This window comes from Lissotriton vulgaris, chromosome 7 (genome assembly GCF_964263255.1).
Source record: "Lissotriton vulgaris chromosome 7, aLisVul1.2, whole genome shotgun sequence".
NCBI lineage: Eukaryota > Metazoa > Chordata > Amphibia > Caudata > Salamandridae > Lissotriton > Lissotriton vulgaris.
The window spans coordinates 1,245,797,368-1,245,816,835 of record NC_141695.1 but is presented as its reverse complement, the minus strand read 5'-3'; the positions used below and the strand labels follow the sequence as shown (position 1 = coordinate 1,245,816,835).

At 45.0% G+C, this 19,468-nt stretch overlaps 1 protein-coding gene across 2 annotated transcripts in view; it reads right to left on the bottom strand.

The window, feature by feature from the left end:
• CDHR2 (cadherin related family member 2) overlaps window positions 1-19,468 on the bottom strand; it is a 464,115-nt gene that overhangs the window by 129,347 nt on the left and 315,300 nt on the right. For both annotated transcript variants that reach the window (XM_086931759.1, XM_086931760.1), the window contains 3 exons: window positions 14,692-14,847; window positions 7,082-7,246; window positions 6,111-6,172 (listed from right to left, as the gene is read on the bottom strand). In XM_086931759.1, coding sequence (XP_086787885.1) covers window positions 6,111-6,172; window positions 7,082-7,246; window positions 14,692-14,847 — 383 coding nt within the window. The remainder of the gene's footprint in view (window positions 1-6,110; window positions 6,173-7,081; window positions 7,247-14,691; window positions 14,848-19,468) is intronic.

Below are 19,468 nucleotides of genomic sequence, written 5' to 3'. Positions count from 1 at the left end.
TCTTGAGAAGAGTATGGAAAATGAAGATAGTTTGCATCACCTACAAATTTTTTTATCTTTAGAAATCTGAAGTGTTCTAATAGAATATTTAGTTTTTTTATATTGACCTACACTTAGAATGTCTACACAATATCATCAACCAACATATGGTCAAGGTAAGTAGATCTGGAGTCAAGAAGCACAAGTTATTTACCTTCGGTAATGATACATCTGTAAGGGACATAGATTAGTTATAGATTCATTACCTTAGAAAAGTCCTTAACCCTAGAAATCAGTTCGCAGAACGGGGAGGATGGGTGGAGCGGTAAGGAATCTATAACTAATCTATGTCTCTTACAAATATATTGTTACCGAAGTTAAGTAACTTGTGCATCTGAAAGAGACAATTAGTTATAAATTCCTTACCTTAGAATAGATACCCCAGTAACAGCAACCCCGGAGTTGGGTCTGTGAACCAAGTTCACACTAGAAAGTCCTGTATAGCAGAACGGCCAAAGAAGCTGTCTCTCCGTACTTGACTGTCTAGCCAGTACTGTCTAGTGAACGTGTGCTGTGATGCCCATTTAACCGTTTGACAGATGTCATTTAGGGGGACTACACGTCCCAAATCAGTAGTAGCTGCCATCGCCCTGGTGGAATGGGCACGTAACCCCACTGGAGGCTCCTTCTTTGCAAAAGAATAGCAAGCTTTAATGCACAAAACAACCCATCTAGAAATGGTCTGCTTGTGCACGGGCCAAGCTTTTTTGGTGCCCACGTAGCCAACAAAGAGTTGGTCATCCACCCGGAATAGTGTTGTGCGATCCAAAGAAAAGGAAAGCGCATGTTTTGGATCCAGACACCAGAAAGAAGGTAGGCAAAGTGATGGTTTGTCCGGTTTGGAAAGAAGTAATCACTTTTGGAAGAAAGGACGGACAGTCTGAAGCACATCCTTGTCTGGATGAATAGCCAGAAAAGGAAGTTTGGAAGAAAGAGCTTGGAGCTCACTCACCCTGCATGCAGAGGTGATGGCCACCAGAAAAGCAGTCTTTAAAGTTAAGATTCTGAGAGGACAGTTATGCAGCGGCTCAAAGGGAGCGCACATAAGATATGTTAAGACCAAGTTCAAGTCCCACTGAGGCATTAAGAATGGAACAGGAGGAAAAAGATGAGTAATGCCCTTAAGAAAGCAATTTATAACAGGGGACTTGAAAAGAGAAGGCTTATCAGGAAGCCTAAGAAAGGCTGAAATGGCTGAGAGGTAGGCCCTTAGAGTGCCCAAAGCAGAGCCCTGCTAAGTCAAAGAAAAGAGGAACAAAAGAACTTCAGAAAGAGGGGCAGAAAGGGGATCTACAGCCTTTGCTGTGCACTATGCCATAAATGTGTTCCATCTGCAGGTGTATACCGTTTTAGTGGAGGGACACCAGGCTGCCAGAATAACATCACAGACTTCAGGAGGAAGGTCAAAAGCTGTCAACTGTAGCCGCTCAATCCCCACGCAAGGCGGTGGAGGCTGGACAGATTCGGGTGGAGGACAGTCCCCTGTTGCTGCGACAGAAGATCCTCCTGAAGAGGCAGACGGATCGGAGGATCGATGGCCATGTGAAGTAGCTCAGGATACCAGACTCTCCATGCCCAGTCTGGAGCCACAAGGATGACTTGGGCCAGGTCACGTCTGATCTTCTTCAGCACTCTGGCCAGAAGTGGTATAGGCGGAAAGGCGTATACAAGACCGCAACTCCACTCATGACAAAAAGCGTCGCCGAGCGAGTGCCTTGGAAATTCCAACTCGTGGAATTGCTGACATTGCGTGTTCTCTTCCGTGGCGAATAGATCTAACCAAGGCTCTCCCAACTGTCGAAAGAGACCTTGCACCACATCAGAGCAAAGACGCCATTTGTGATCCTTATGCACCTGCAACTGAGTTTGTCCACCCTGGCGTTCAGAGAAACTTCCAGATTTTGAACCACCAGAGATATGCCCTGATCTTCCGGCCATATCCAGAGGCGGAGGGCCTCTTGACAAAGGGTCCACGACCCCACCCACTTTGTTTGTTGCAGTTCCACATGGCAGCGTTTCTTTCCATGAACACCTGCACTACACTTCCTCGGATAGAGGGAAGGAATGCTTTGAGTGTAAGACGAATCGCACAAAGCTCCAGAAGGTTGATGTGGAGCCTGGACTCCGCTGTAGACCAGAGGCCTCTGATCTCCGCCTCTCCCATGTGGCCGCCCTAACCCAGAAGTGATGCATTGGTCACCACTGTGAACTCTGGTTGGGGAAGGGAGAGGGATCTGCCGTCAACCCAATCCTGGTTAGTGAGCCACCACTGCAGTTGGTGTGCAGTCCCTCTGAGATTTGGATGCAATTAGACAGGTTCCCCTGATGCTGTGCCCAATGGAACTTCAGGTCCCACTGCAGAGCCTGCATATGCCATCTGGCCTGATCCACCAGCAGGATGCAGGAGGTCATGAGAAACCTGGGATAGAAGCTGTAAGATCGGGATCATAGCCCGAATATCCTGGGCTTGCTGCTCGGGAGGATAAACCCAAAACTGCGTAGTGTCCAGAACCACTCGAATGAAGAGGAGCTTCTGAGAGGGAGTCAGGTGTGACTTTGGCACGTTGATGGAGAACCCCAGCGAATGCAGGAGATCGGCTGTAGTCTGGAGGTGGGAGACAACAGCCTGGGGCGAGCCCGCCTTCAACAGCCAGTCGTCGAGATAGGGGAAGACTAGTAACCACTGATCTGTGCAGATGAGCTGCAACCACCACCATCACTTTCGTGAACACCCGAGGGGTGCTGGTGAGGCCAAAGGGGAGAACGGTAAACTGAAAGTGCTCGTGGCCTACCGTGAACCTCAGGTAACGCCAGTGGGCCGGAAGGACAGGGATGTGAAAATAAGTGTCCTCCAAGACCAATTCTACCATCTGGTCTCCAGGGTCGAGGGCAGACAGGACCTGAGGCATAGTCAACATTTTGAACTTCTCCTTCAGCAGTTGACGTTCCTGAGATCCAAGATAGGATGCAGGCCCTTGTACTTCTTGGACTCCAGAAAATAGTGGGAATAGCAACCACGACCTTCTTCTGGGGCAGGAACTCGCTTGATGGCTCCCTTTTCCAAGAGAGCTATAACTTCCCGTTAGAGAAGGGCCAGACGATCCCCAGACATGTGATGGAACTGATGTGGCGTGGCTGGAAGGGTAGTCTCGAAGGGGAGGGAGTAGCCCCTTTGGACTCCCTGCAAAACCCACCTGTCTGACGTGATGGTACTCCATTGAGGTAGGTGATGGTGAATCCTGCCGCCCACTGGTGTGTGATGGGCCTGAAAGGTCAAACTAGGAGGGTTTGGAGGCTGCTGCAGAGGGGGTGGTGGTGGACTGGCCCGCCAGCTGGCCCCCAGTATCTCAGCAGTGGTTCCCATGCCCCCGGCCGCGTTGGGGCTGAACAGCTTGCCCCGGCCTGTGGCTCCGGGTGGAACGTGGTGGGGCACCCCTTCCTCAGCCACGAAAAGGGCAAACAGCAGACTGTGCAGGGCATGTGGTAGAGGGGCCCAAGGACTTGGCCGTAGCCGAGAGTCCTTGAAGCGCTCTAGCGCACTGTCTGCTTTATCCCCGAACAGGCTACGGTCATCAAAGGGAATGTCCACCAGGGTGTTCTGGACATTCCCAGAAAAGCCTGTCGACCTCAGCCAGGCGTAGCTTCGAAGGGCTTCTGACGTTGAAATCGTCCTACCCAGCGAGTCAGTGGTGTCCAGACACTGCTGATGGTAAACTTCGCTTTGTCTCTCCCCTCGGCAACTGCAAAGCAGAGCATGGCCCGGGCCTCCTCCGGGCACTGGGGCAGCACTTGCGCCATCTTATCCCACCCAGAGTGAGTTTAACAGCCCAACAGACATGTGGTGTTTACCCATCGTAGTCCCAAGCTGGAGGAAGAAAACATCTTCTTCCCAAGTTGGTCCAGCTTTTTGGATTCCCTATCAGGTACAGCATTAGGGAACGTGCCTTTGGAGGTTTAGGCTTGGACCATCAAGCTCTCAGGGGTATGGAGAGGAGAGTGGGGTCACCCAGCAGCGAGTGGTGGCGTCGGGCAATCATCCTCTCTATAGGAGCTCCTGAGTTGGGCCTGGACCAAGTGCCCAAAAGGATGTCGATAAGGGCGTCATTGAACGCCAGCAAGGGCTCGGAAGAGCTCGCTGCTGGCTGAAGCACCTGTGTCAGGAGGTTAGTCCTGAATGCCACCGTAGGTAGCTCATGGTTGAGAGCCTCGGCCGCCCTACGCAACACCCCAGGGTAGGACGGTCCCTCCTCCATAGCCACGGTATGAGGAGACAACATGCCACGGTCTAGCAAAGTATCTAGACCACTAGCTTCCGCCAGTTCCTCTCTCCAGTCCGGATCATAATCCAACTGGTCAAAGGGTCTACAGACCACACCCCAGTCCTCCTCACCCTCCTGTGGCTGCCAAACTGGCTGAAAAGGGCCAGCGTGGAACACAGGTACAAATGACCCATCGGCGGCAGATCTGGCATTGGTCAAAACTGGTACGGCTCTGTGTCCACATCGGGGCAGAGGCCGGGGGTCTAGGCCGGCTGTGGGTCCAATCAGCGTCGGCTGTGGAGACGGTACTACTGGAATCGAAGGCCTAGGGCCCCCAGCCGAGCCCGCTGGGCCTGAAGGTGCGCCGGCGGAGTCGGGATGCCTAAAGGTGGCATGCATCGGTTCGTAAAACTGGGGAAGCTGGGCAACGGTCCCTCTCGGTCCTGGGAAGGGAGGGAGAGCCCTATTCGACCCTGTGCGGTCCGCACGCAGAGCCGTTGTTGCGTCGGCCGACAGACGAGGGGAAGTCGAAGAGCAATGACGCTTCTTCAACTTCTTCTTGTGCTTCGACTTACCTAACCCCGAGTGCGAAGACTTGGAAGAAGAATGGTGATGGCTCCACGACCGGTACCTCGACCTCCCACTGGACCGGGACCTCGACTGGTGTAGAGTCGACTGTTGGGCCTCGAGAAGCTTTCTGGACTGCTCCCCCTAAGACTTCGGATTCATGGTCCGGCAGCCTGAGCACGACTTGTGGTCGTGGGTGCGCTTCAGGCAATACAGGGACAAGTGGTGCGGATCAGTTATCGACATCAGTCGGCTAAGGGAACCGCAAGCCATGAAGCCGGGGATCCCTGACGTGCACCAAGAGTCGAAGGCTCGAAAACGATTTACCAAAAGTCGCAAAAAAGTCAGTCAAAAAGTGACTGGAGGTACCGTTCTTCCCAGATATGCACTGGCTGGCGTGAAAAAAGAAAGAACTGATGTCAGCACACGAGGGCGGCGTCTAAGTAGCTGCCATGACATCAACCACGACGCCGACTACGAACGCGGAGCTGAACAACACCACCTTTCAACGCACAGGGGTACTGCTGACGAAAAACATACCAGCTCCAGATTCACACCTGGGGGTAATTCTAAAGTAAGGAATCTATAACTAATTGTCTCTTTCAGGTATTTAAATCTTTGCTTCCCAACTCAAACTCACCTTGATGATATGGAGTTAATGTATGCGCATGTCAATCATTTTGACCTAGATATTTTGACATACAACCAAATCTCTGAAAAAATGTTTCCCTCCAGTGAAGTGTATTGCACCAAGGACAAAATAACCACAGTCTGCCTTCTTATGCACTGGGCCATAATATCCTCAAAGCAGTACAACGCTCATATCCTGCATCACAAAGATTTTGTAATTTTCAGTTAATTTTATTTCGATAATTCCATATATCCTTCAACTTAAAACCTACCTTCTACAATCTAAGTTGTAAACAGCTGGTTTTCCCAATAAGAGATGTAATTATTTTTCAACCTCTTTCCTAATTTTTGTACATATGCATCATTTTTTTAAAGTGTCCTTAGATTTTGAACTGTAAATTACTGAATGCGTCCAAGAATTGGGGACACTTGATGAGGAACGTGCCTCTAAAATCTTTAAGGGCACTCAGTGAATAAATTAAACAGCATGCTCTGCAAACTGAACTGCACATTTCATACATTCTTCCAGCAGGGATCTCAAGAGATGTCATTTTGGCATCACATTTATGAACTTGACACCAAAATGGATCCTGTTTTGCCACTGGTAGTACATACATGGATTCCGGCAAAAGCCAGTAGGTGATTTGTCCGAATAGGCCAGTGTCCGGATCTGTTGCCTACAAATAAATTAAAACATGGTTAGTTCAAGTGTAAAATCATGTTTAGGTCTTCCAGAACCCTTATGTTGGATCACAGTATCACAGAGCGCATTCTTCCAAGCTAAGAGAGTATGATGCATGGCCTCATGTTTTCTAGGTCCATGTGTGAGAAGCTCATCCAGGGCAGGTATTTGCTTTTCATTCTGGGACCTGAGGTCTTATTTGTCCCATTATAAAATCAGGACTATCAATACCAAAATACAATGCAAAGACCTGGTCCAAATGTGCTACTCACACATGAACCTGGGACAGTCCATTGCCACAAGGAAAAAATCAACTCATCAATACCTGGCCATGATTTTACTTGCCTGGTGCAACACAACATGAAATGATAACATGGGGCTGCCAGCATATCATGACCAAAGTATCAACTACCAAAACATTGTAAAGGTATACATAGGTATAGCTGTATTATCCTTAACTCCAAACCTATGTACCTTCAAAATGTATAGGTCATACGGGTAAATATATGCGGTGTTAAGTAAATATTTCCTTGCATCCACAATATTATGGTACTTGATATATTTGTCACTATAAAATGCATGTATCTTCAAGATATGTATGTGTGGAGTTATAAATATATTAAATCTATACCTCCTCTCACTCTATTAAGCTAGTAAATATTTTGGTCACAGTATTCTGACAGCACAATATTTAAATCTTGATATTTTGGAGAAAATTCTACCTTCACAGATATGTCATCCTAGTTTTTCCCTCGCCATAGTTACACAACCTGTGTACACACATCAACCACCCCAGGCAATCTTTCCCTTTATGGACTGACCCCTGTGTCGATACTGCGGCCTGCCAATTTCAAGTATGCATGGTCTGGTGTTTGTTTTGCAGTCACTCTGAGGTAGGACTTACTGTGACTGTACCCACGTGGGTTCCGTTTGGGCTGTTTTCTTTCACACTGAGCTTGTACACTGTGTCTGCAAAAATGGGACTGTGATCATTGATGTCACGGATATCAATGGTCACGTTGGCATAAGAGCAGCAGTCGCCTCCCCTTCCGGAATCTGTGGCCACAATCTGCAAAGCAGGGAAAAGAGAAGGAATGCATGCATAAGCCATGGAGATATATTTTGGAGTTCCATCTTGTAAATAGATCGACCAGCATCAATTAACCACCCTTTCGGTCAACCTACTTCCTCAATGATTAAGGCCAGTATTACCGGGGACATTCTCCGCAACGTTTGCTACCCCTCCATACAGCGGGTTCTGAAATATTTAGAGTAGTCCTCCTAAACTGCTCCATGGTGATGGCTAGCCTTAAAAGTTCTGCACAGGCAAGAATCTAGCTGTCCTGTACACAATTTTTATTACACTATTACTCTGTTGTAATCTCATGTAATCGAACTGTATGAAATATTTGTCATTTTGCACAATGCAAACCTTTGTTTGATTTTTGCATCCAAGATACTGGTTTAACTTTGAAAGACATTTCTTTTTCAAACGAGACATTTTCTCCCCCAAAGGTGTCTTGGTGATATTTTTTTGTTTCCGATGTACCTTTGCAAAAAAAAGTTACTTGGCATACCGGTGAATAGAATTTTTTCATGCTGTACATAATTTTGCACAAAACGATTTTCGCATCCCTATGTTAGAGGTGCCCAGAACCTGTCAAGTGCGTCACGCCAGGAAGAGAAAATACGCTTTGATTTGTTTGCAGAATTACCAGCCGGGAGGGTATCCTGGCGTTGAGCAGGTGTGAGTCTAGCTGCAACTAGGGCCTAGTGGGACTACTTAAAAAGCCTGTCCTTCAAGATCAAGAGTAAGCTTCTCCTGCACTTAAAGGCATGCCAACAAGAGTCCGAAGACAGCAGAGAAGGTCCACATCCTATATCCCTACACTGGGAGTGGAGGTGCAATGCACCTCCACTGTCCAAGATGTTCCAAGGAGGCCTTCTTCTGAGTCAAGGAACTGACTATGCTAGTTAAGGCATTGGCAGTAGATCTGACTCTGTCCCAGGTCACCATAGCTTTCAAGTGGCCAACAAATGAAAGTGCTTTACTCTCTCAGCAGAATCTTCTCAGTTTACAAACCCAAAGCAAACCTTCAGATTTCGATTATAATTCCAAAGTTCTATGGTTATTGAGAATTCTAATGGCCAGTCAGACTTCCAACTACTGCTTATCATGATGGACTGAAATGCCTCGTGATATGCCCTCGATGACCATCCATAACAGACTTATAACTCATATATGATAGTCAGAAAATGGTGAGGCACCAGACTGTATCAGAAGAGACTTTGCCCACTCCGCCTGCTAGTAATTCATCTCACTCCCCAACAGTTGATTTTGGATGGGTTGATGTTGTTTCACTTCGACACTGAAGACATCTCAGTGCTATGTTGGTGTTTAATAATCCAACATTCCATCACTAGTTCATATTTTGCAAAAAGACACAAAAAATAAGAACCTCAAAAGACCAAGTATTATTTATAAGACCACTGCCAGCACTGCAGAAATCCGGGTTGACAAACACCAAGCCTGAGTGACCTTGGTTCCACAACATGACTCGTTCCTCTACCAGCCTACATTTTCAGCCTCCTTGTCTTCCACTTGCTGGTTCTGCATACATGCTTTCTCCCCTTATCACTGTTTTTATATCTTTCACTTCCTTCTTTCTCTCTTTTCTAGTTATCTCTCGCTTATTCTGAATCAAAATCTGATGATGAAAAGTTAGTGTGAGTCTCTAATAATGAGCACTATATAGTATCACTAGTTTGTGTATTACACTTGTAGTTCTTGTGTTATTTCAGTAGCGTTTTATCTTGCGGGTAGCACAAGACTGTGGGCCATATGTATTATCAAGCTGATTTGCGATTCTGAAATAGCGATTTTTTAGAAATCGCTATTTCAGAATCGCAAATTGGTATGTATGTACAAATTCGCATTTTTTTTGCGAATTCTTAGTATTCCTTAATTGCGATTCGCAAATTGCGAATCGCAATTAAGGAATACTTTCCCATTCATTTCTATGGGCTAGGAGGCCCATAGGAATGAACGGGAAGTTATTCTCAATTTGCGATTCGCAATTTGAGAATCGCAAATTGAGAATAATTTCAAGGGTGCAGGGGTGTCCAAAGGACACCCTGTTGCACCCCTGAAATAAGCATGGGTGCACATATGGCGCACATACATGCCCTAAAGGCATGTATGTGCGTCACATGGCACTTTGAAAAATGCAAAAATGTGCATTTCTCAAGGAATTCGCAACTTACCACCAACTTGAAGTTGGTGGTAATTTGTGATTCCTTAAGGACAATTTGCATTTTAAGGATTCCTTGCTTTGCACTAGCTTTTCTTTGATACATTCCATTTAGCGAATTCGCATTTGCAAACGCCGAAATTGCGACATTTGCAAATGCGAATTTGCTTGATACATATGGCCCTGTATTCCATGAATTTATGTTCTGGAATTCTTTTTTTTTACTTATCCTAGTCTGTTGGATACTGCTTTTCAACCTGTTAATCTCTTTCTCCATCACTGGCGACCTTTACCACAAAAGAGCCTTTTCCATATTGTTATCCTCTTCCTAAAATGTAAGAATTACTGCTACGCCTTGAAGACGTAACATTTTTCAATGCCCTTTAGATTGAACTTCAGCCTTGTCTGTATTTCAGAAACTCATGTTTGTGCTGTTTAATGATCTTGAAGGCAGTATCACTTTTCAATATGGCATTTTAGTATATGCAGGCGTATTTCAATTGCAAAACCTCAGACTATCCAAAGTTTTAAAGATTTTACATGACAAAGGGATAACATTACAAATGGAGAAATGCAAGTTCTTTCCTCAAGAGATTGGGTATTTGAAGCATGTTATTTCAGTAAACAGAGTTTGCTTCATGCTATTGAGACCATGCCAGCACCCACCCATAAAGATCAATTAAGATTTTACCTTGGGTTATGTGAATTCAAATCCCGATTTTTTGACAAATTTGCCCAAATTGCCTCACCACTCAGAATGCTACTCAAGAAGGAAGTGCATTTTAATTGGTTAAGGGAACATCAATCACCGTTGAGAAACTTAAAGCTTCTGTTGTGAATGCTTCACCACTGTCTCCTTTCAAACACATATATCATTGCCTTTTATATGTTGATGCCATTTCAGAAGGCTTGGGAACAATTCTAAGTCAGAAAAACCAAGGGTGTGAGAAAACCATACCTTTTGCTTCTAGACCTCTTTCTAGTTCCGGGGGTAGATAGTCTACCATTGAGAGAGAAGCATTAGCCTGTGAGATGGGCAGTTGAACATTTAGGGGCTTATGTATAAGCCCCTTGCGCCGCCGGTGCACCACTCTTTGTGACTCTCCTGTGGCGCAGTAGCCTGCTCCATATTTACCAGGCAGCACTAAGCCACTTTATTTGGCTTAATGCTGCCTTGTAAATATCTTTCCCTTTAACGCACTTTTCTGTGTTTAAGGGGCGTGCAATGGGGGTTGCTGGGGGCAATCTCCGCAACATCCATGATTTTTTGACACTGCCCCAGATTTACGAGAAATTGCAACTCTGAGGCAGTGCCAAAAATGTACGCCTACCCAGGGGAGAGACATAAGGGAGGTACAACAAGGAGAATTATCTTTATTTCTCTCGTTTTTCCTTTTTCTATGTCTGTTGCATTTTGCAGCACACATGGAAAGAGGAAAAAGCCTCTTGTGATTGTTTTTGTGCAGGAAGGCTTCCCTTCCTGCACAAAAATAATCCTCCCGCAATGCAGGCACCCTTGCACCACAGTGCAAAGGTGCCAGCAATGACGCACAGCAGCCCATTGAGCACTAGCGTAAGAGAAATGGACAGGAAGGCGCCATATTTGATTGATACACTGCATTCCTGGACTTTCCTTTTGCCATAGGGCAGTACATCAGGAAGGCCTGCAGTGCGGCCCTACAGCAAAAACTCATAAATGAGGCCCTTAAAACCTATTTATGTGGTAAAACGTTTACTATGAAAACTGATCACAAGCCTTCGTTGTCTCTTCTTAACAGTAACGGGACAGTAAACGATTTGCTTACCTTGTGAGAATCCTATCTAAAATGTATGAATATAATTTTTAGGCCAACTATATTCCAGGCTCTTGTAACACTGTAGTTGACTGGTAAGATTGCCATATTTTGCTCAGAGGGTTAAATCTGATTTTTTTATTGAGGAGTGTGTGGCGGCATCTGTGGATGATGTGCTAAATTTGTGAGGACAATTTTAACAAAGAGCGCTGGATTGATAGTCTAAAAAAAGATGAGGAGTTACACAAAGTTATAGAATTCACTAGGAAGGGTTGGCCTTGGTGGAAAGTTCTGTCTCCTAAAATAAAAGTGTATCGGAAAGTTAAAGATGTCATCTTTGTCAGTGATGGGGATGTCTTAAAGGATGAGTGCACAGCCACGGCCCGTGGAGGGAGTTTCGGTGGGGCGGAGAGGCGAGGCACATTTTTCGATGCAGGGCGCACTTTGAAATTCGTTTTATTAATTAAATTGTTTACTTTCCTTCAATTATACATACTCCTCTCCGCCCCACCGAAACTCCCTCCACGGGCCGTGGCTGTGAGTGCATTATTCCTCCCATGAGTATGCGCAACACTTATTTAAACTTAGCAAATTCAGGAAATTTGGGTGAAACTCTTACCAAGAAAAGAGTTAGAGAGTTATTTTGGTTACGTTGCATGGATTCACAGATTTTTATAAAATTCTGATAAGTCCCATATTACCAGTAAGGCCAAATAGGTACAATAGGTACATACAGATTTTCCCGATTGTCCCTCGAAAAAGTTAGACTTAGACCTTTTAACCCCTTCGCTGCGGCGGCAATTCCGCTGCAGCGCTAGGGGGGAGGGGGGGCCGAGCGGCGCTCACATGCTCGTGACAGAACCTCTCCGTCACGAGCCTCGGTTGAGCTGTGCTCATGACGGAGCGGTTCCGTCATGGCCCCGCCCGCTCAATGGAACGTCCAGCGCAGGCTCGGAATTCGCGCCGCGCAGGCGCGCCGAGCGGGCCATGACGGAACCGCTCCATCATGAGCACAGCTCAACTGATGCTCGTGACGGAGCGGTTCCGTCACAAGCAGGAAAGGAGTTTAGTCCCTAAGAAAACTTCACTCAAAGGAAAGTATATGCTTTTGTTCTCATTGATTATTTTTCCAAAGGGGTTGAAGGTAAGTGGACGGTGCAACCCACCACAGATACGTACTAGACTCTTAATGAGTGTTTCATGAGGGAATATTTGCCTAATTGTATTGTCACTAATAATAGGATGCCTGTTACATCGCAGAAGTTGAAAACATGTTTAGGAACCGAGCCATTTTTCATAGGGAAATGGAATTATATTCTCCTAATATGAATGGTCTTGTTGAGAGGTTTAACAGGGTTATTGTTGAGGCTGTTCAGGTTTCGCTAGCTAATAAGCTTGACTTTACAAAGTTTGCATCAGATAACATTTCGGCATTCATCCCTCATCACCTCATCCTATCACAGGGTTCTCACCATTTGATACGTTGAAAGGAAGGGTATCACACACCAGTCTCAAACCTTCATGGATGAAAAATAAATTGCGTATTATTTATCTTAAGGAAATGTCTGTTAAAATTAAGAATGATGTCAGACAGAGAATATAAATATTAATATTTCAGATGGTGATGCACATAAATTAGGAATGTTAAAAAAGGAGAGTCTACATTTCTAAGGGACTTCTTACGAGTACAGCAGTCCCAGGACAGCATTAATTACGGTGGTGGTATGAGCATCACCACTGCTGCGGGTCCATCCACTGTATTTCGTGTGTGGTGGTCAGACTGCCACTGGACTGCAGTGTCCACCAGGATCAGGCAGCAGTGGTGAGGCGGAAAGGGACAGGAATATGCTGTCGGTGTGGCTGTGGCATCGAGGAGCATATTCCGAGTTTAATTTCCACCACCCTATTGCGGCACAACAATCATGAGGAGTACTCTCCTGGCCCTGATTCTTAGTGGCTTTATTTGTGACTAAGCTGACTCTTCCTACTGATCAGCCCCGAAGAAGTCGAGGTGTTACATGCCTATCGATGAAACACGTGTTGGCTGAACTGTTATATGCTGGCTGTGTAAATCTACTCTGGTTGAAATTGTTTCATTGGCTGTGTGAACTTCAACTATTTTCATGTGAAGATTTATGGATCACATCTCCTTTGGCTTGAACAGATTAATTGGATTAAAGTGGACCTTACAGTACCTATTGATGGATTGAAATACTGACTTTTCTTTACTGTGGAAATTTCATGTTAATGCTTTGCTTGACAATTTTTCTTCTGGTGCGAATGGTTCATGCCAGTCAAGTGAATGTGCAGATCAAAAGTCTGATGGGTGTGCATGATGCCTTTTCAAAGAGTGTGGAAACCAAGATGGGTCATGCTTCTGCTCATGACACTTCCATTTTTATTGAAGAGGAAAATGTAGTCATTGACAAAAATGAGGAACGTCCTAAATGGAATAGAATTGTACCTAACTAATTTGATGACTTTCTAATGAGTGACTTCATTATGTTATTATTGCCAAAGGCAGGTGGCCTCTTGTAATGATAGTTTGTGTATTCTAGTTGTAGTTCTTTTATTCTTTCAGTAGCCTTTTATTTCGCAGGTAGTGCAAGACTGTATTCCAAAAGTTTATGTTCTAGAGTTGTTTTTCTCTACTTAGCTTGGTCAGCTGGACGCTGCTCCTCGACCTGTTAACATCTTCTTCTATCACTGAGGATCTTTAGCACAATAAACCCTTTTCTATATTATCTGTGGGTCCACCGTTTGCCTTCTTCATACTAGCTCCCACCACTAGCAATCACCAGCACAAATTAAGCACGGGTCACATCTCCTGAGTGATATTTCCCACTGTGGGGCACAACAGCCCGCAGCCATATCTGACGGGTACAGAGGACCGTGCCTTCTGACAAAGCATCATTCACCTCCCGCCCGTTACACAAAAAATGCTATAGATGTGTACCTGTGGTTCTCCAGCATTAGTGTTTTCCATCGATTTTCTATTTATTTATTTATTTAATTATGTGATATAGCGACAAAAGTCTTAAAAAGCCCTAAGCAAGTCAGTTAAGTACTTAATGGAAAAGAAGCAAAACAGAGGTCAACATATGTGCAGTTCACAATTTGCAATCAACATTCACAGATCCTTTTTGTTCAACAGAAAGGTCTTAGGATTTTCTTGACTAATGGCAATCCTGTTTGATGGTTTTATAACTGAGTTTTGAGACCCATAGAGACATCATTCACCGGATTGCTCCTGGAAACATCCTTTTTTAATTAAAATGTATCATAACTAAGAAGGACTCTTTTATCAGAGAATCTGAACTGGATGTGTAAAGTTATTTTCTGTAGTAAGTACAAATAAGTTATGAAAAGTTATCATCCAACAGCAATGAGATTCCACGTCGCCTATCAATCAATTAAAGCAAACAACATTGGAGAAGTTGTGAGCTCTGGACCAGTGGTCCCCAACTTACCACAACATGCATGACTTGCAGCACCTCGTAATCCACTGCAGCGGGGTTTCTGACCTGTATCTGCACTTCGCCGGTGTTCACGATCTTGGCTGGGGAGACTGAGAAGGCGGCTGCATCAGGGCCCTCCAGAGTCAGAGTGAAAGTCCCATTTAACAGCTGCGCAAAAACAAGCAGAGTATGAGACTTGCATCCATGATAGGAGCCTGATCTGACTAAAGATGGGTAAAAACAAAATGGCTCCCCCTAGCAAAACCTCTATATGTGGAAACAATGATGGAGCTATGGAGATTGAGAAGGGAAGTAAGAGAATGAACAACAGTAGGAGGGCAGAGTATACTGGTCAGGGTAAATATAGGTAAATTAGAGGAAATGGAATGGGTCATCTAGCATGTCTTCTCTGCAGATACAGCTCAATCCCAAGCTGGAACACTACTGCTATCTCCACAGAGATTCACAAGAGCATTAATAATAGATATAAAGCCTGACCTGCAGCTCCCCTATAATCAAGTTACCTGTACCCCTAACGTTCTGCCATGAAGATCAGTTACCATTTCCCTGCACCATCTTTTAAAGAACACAGCGCCAGGCACCGGGTAAAGAAATGTCCCTGTTGAGGGAACTCAATGAAATCTAAATCAGAAGAAGCAGAATACTGTTTTGGTTTATAACAGTACAAAGTTAGAGATACTATACTACACTTAAATATGATATTTTCCACTTACTTCAAAGTAATTGTAGACCTTTTAAACATAATCTTTGCTTATGGTGCATGCTGTTGTGCTGATTTTTTTGTATTTCTTTCAAATAATACTGCTCTCTATTTTATAAGATATAGTTAGTATCACTTCCTTCGTGGGTATTTCAAAGACAGCCTGATGACATTCTCTGTTTAATGTTTGAACCACCATTGATATTACGATCGGACATCAAATTAAAAAACTTCAGCATATCTAGACATTTTCCAAATGTACACTCTAGGCAGTCGTTGTTGAACTTATCGGCCCTGATGTGAAGAGAATATGGAACCTTTCCGGGGATCCAAGTTATTTATTATTTGACAGACTTATAACGCGCGCAGCTACACCAAGGGGTTTCCTGGTGCAGGATAGATGCAGATAACAGTGACCCCAGCAGACAGCTAGAAAAGCCAAGTTTTCAGATTTTTTTTATGAAAAGCCAATAGAGATTAACAGTTCCTAACAGGCACATGCATCATTGTTGGCTTTTGCGATTTCTTAATTGCCATTTTTAAGGAATCGCAATTATGAAATCGCAAAAGCCTATGCATGAAGAAATCGCTGAAAAATGTGCGCTTTTTAAACATTCCTTAATTGCGACTCGCAAATTGCGAGTTGCAATTAAGGAATACCTCCCCATTCATTCCTATGGGCCTAGAGGCCCATAGGAATGAATGGGAAGACATTCTCAATTTGCGATTGGCAATTAGCGAATCGCAAATTGAGAATGAGATTTCAAGGGTGTAGGGATGTCCAAAGGACACCCTGTTGCACCCCTGAAATTAATCTGTGCACATATGTTGTGCACACACATGCCTTACGGGCATGTGTGTGCACAACATGAAACTTTGAAAAATGCACAAAAGTGCATTTTTCAAAGTTTTTTCGCAAATTACCATGAGGTTCAAAGCCCCCCATAAGAAATCCCTACCCCCCACTATACGGAGACAGTGGCACAAACTCACACTGGAGACATTACAAAAGGTGTGGGAAAAACCCGACATTAGAGATACTGAGGAAGTAGAATGTAGGTTAACTATGTTTCAGCAATCTCTAACTACAGCCATTGACAAAATTGCCCCCCTGAAAACATTTAGACAATTCCCTGTGGCCAAACAGGAAAAATGGTATACCGAGGCTCTCAGAAAAGAGAAGCAAGAATGCAGGAGGATAGAGAAGAGATGGAGGAAATCACACTCCGAGGATAACAAAAAGGCACATCGTGCAGCTCAAACCAACTATTATAAACATATCAAAGCTGCCCGTAAAAATAACATTGCCCAACAGCTCATAGAAGCCGGCAACTCTCCTAAAGAACTGTACAGGATTCTTGAAACATTTGTAAAACCTATGGCCTGTGTAAGTCCAGATGACTTTTCACAAAGTCTATGTGAAGAAGTCTCCTTATACTTCGAAAATAAAATAGAATCCATCTATGATAAAATTCTAGTATCCCAAACAAATAGTGATACTCTGACCGTTTCCTTCCCTAACGAAAACATCAACCTCACGCTGACTACATTCCCTCCTATCAACATTGAAGAGCTGCATACATTAATGACCCAAGTAAAATCTGGGTCGCCGGATGACCTTATCCCTGTTAAAACCTTAACCTCCCTCAGTACCCTGTTAGCCCCCCACATTCAGGATGTAATTAACCAGTCTCTTAAAGAGGGAAAAGTACCAACTGAATGGAAAAGAGCGGTGGTGAACCCCATCCGCAAGAACGCGGCTCTCCCGTGGACGGAGCTTTACAACCTCCGGCCCATCTCCCTCCTGCCTTACTTCAGCAAGCTGGCCGAGAAACATGTCAACGCACACCTGTCTAATTACATCGAGGCAGCGGGCGGCCTAGACCACTCACAATCTGGTTTTAGGCCCAACCATAGCACCGAATCAGCCCTCCTGTCGGTGACAGATAACATCAGAATGTCACTTGACAGGGGGAGCTCAGTGATTCTGGTGCTATTGGATTTGTCCGCTGCCTTCGACACGGTGTCGCATAAAATCCTTCTCGACCGCCTGAAGGGAGTGGGAGTAAAAGGGACCGCCCTTGCGTGGCTTGAAAGCTTTCTTGAAGACAGACAACAAGGTGTCAAACTAGGCTCCCATAAATCTGTCTGCAGGAAGCTTACCAAAGGTGTGCCACAGGGCTCATGCTTGAGCCCCACGTTATTCAACGTATATGTGGCCCCTTTGGCGGAGATTATAAGATCTTATGGGTTCTCCCCAATCTCTTACGCTGACGATACTCAGCTGTTGTTTCCCTTCCAAACTATCACACCTGCAGTCATGCAATCCTTTCAAAATGGCATGAGAGCTGTGGCAGATTGGATGGCCCAGAACTTCCTCCAATGCAATGTGACTAAAACGGAAGTCATGTTGTTTGGAGGGGCCACCCTGCTCTGGTCTCCGGATTGGTGGCCACTTGAGCTAGGACCTGTCCCAGCGCCCAAACAGACCATCAAAAACCTGGGAGTACGCCTAGACCAAACCCTGATTCTAAAAGATCATGTCAGCCAAGTTACGGGAACGTGTTTCCGAACAATTGGTCTTCTACGGCGTATCTTCCCTTTCCTGCCAAACACCCACAGGAAAATGCTGGTACAGGCACTGGTCCTTGGGCGGGTAGACTATTGTAATGGTCTACTCATCTCTGCCAACCATGAACAACTACGCAGACTGCAGGTGGTGCAGAACACCGCGGCAAGACTCATCCTGAATGCCCCCCCCCCCCGTACTCCATCCCGCCCTCTCCTTTCCCATCTTCACTGGCTTCCAGTGCAACAACGGGTAAATTTCAAACTCTGCTGCATTATGCACAAGTGCATCTATGGGTCTGGTCCCAAATACCTAAAAGATATTTTTTTTCCCTACTCTCCCGGACGTGCTCTGCGATCCAGCAACATTATGTTGCTGCATGTACCCAAAGTTACCAGAGCGAGACAGGGTGGCCGAGCACCCTCTCTTAAAGGCCCCTTGCTGTGGAATTCCCTTCCACCTCAGCTGAGACAAATCTCTAACCTCTTTTCCTTTAGGAAAAAACTAAAAACATACCTGTTCACACAAGACTAATTTTTCTTTTTCCTTTGCCTTTCTGTCATCCCCTTAATAAAGCTTGTCCTATTCATACAGAAGCTACGCGCTGAGATACCCCTTCGGGGCTGATTCATGCGCGCTATAAGAATATAAATAAATAAATAAATAAATGGTAATTTGCTCCCCCTAATTGCGAAATTGCTATTTTTAAAACTTTCATGCATTGCATTTAAGGAATCGCAAAATGCGATTCCTTAAATGCAATCGCAATTTGAGAACTCGCAAATATTTGCAAATTCTCAAATTGCGAGGGCCTTCACCCTTTGATGCATCCCAAAAGCTGATTTTGCGATTGCAAACTGCCGATTTTTGCGATTCGCACCGTTTGCGATCGCAAAAAGATTTGATGCATGTGCCTGTAAGTGTGTCTGGGAGAGAGTACCACAGTTAAGGTCCAAGGCAGGCAAAAGGGCGTCCTTTAATACGGGTTAAACAAAACCTGGGTGTGGTGAACAGAGAGTGACTAAAGGATTTTAGCAAACGCGCAGGCATATAAGGAGTTACCGGTCCTAGGATGTATAACGCGCTATGCCGTGTTTTGCCTTGAAAATATAGCACAGTGCCTTAAATTCGATGCACTACGAGATCTTAAGCCAGTGCAGTTCCTGAAGCAGAGGAAAGACAGGCATGTCTTGGTAGCCGAAAAAGTAACCAGGCAGCTGCATTCTCAATAGTCTGGAGGCATCTAATCGAGGTCTAATCCGCGCCTAGGTTCAGCACCTGGCCATATTCCAGTTTGGATATGACCAGAGCCTGAATGAACATTCTCTGCACAGTTAAGGGGGTTAATTAAAGGATCTTTATCTGCAACTTTCCGACTGAAAAAGAGGCAAAATGCGTGGGAAGCGTTGTAATTATATCAGGTAGGGAGCCTTCATGCAATCAGGTCTCGGTAAGGAATACTGCTTCTGGATTGACGTCACAAAGAAAGTTAAATAAGT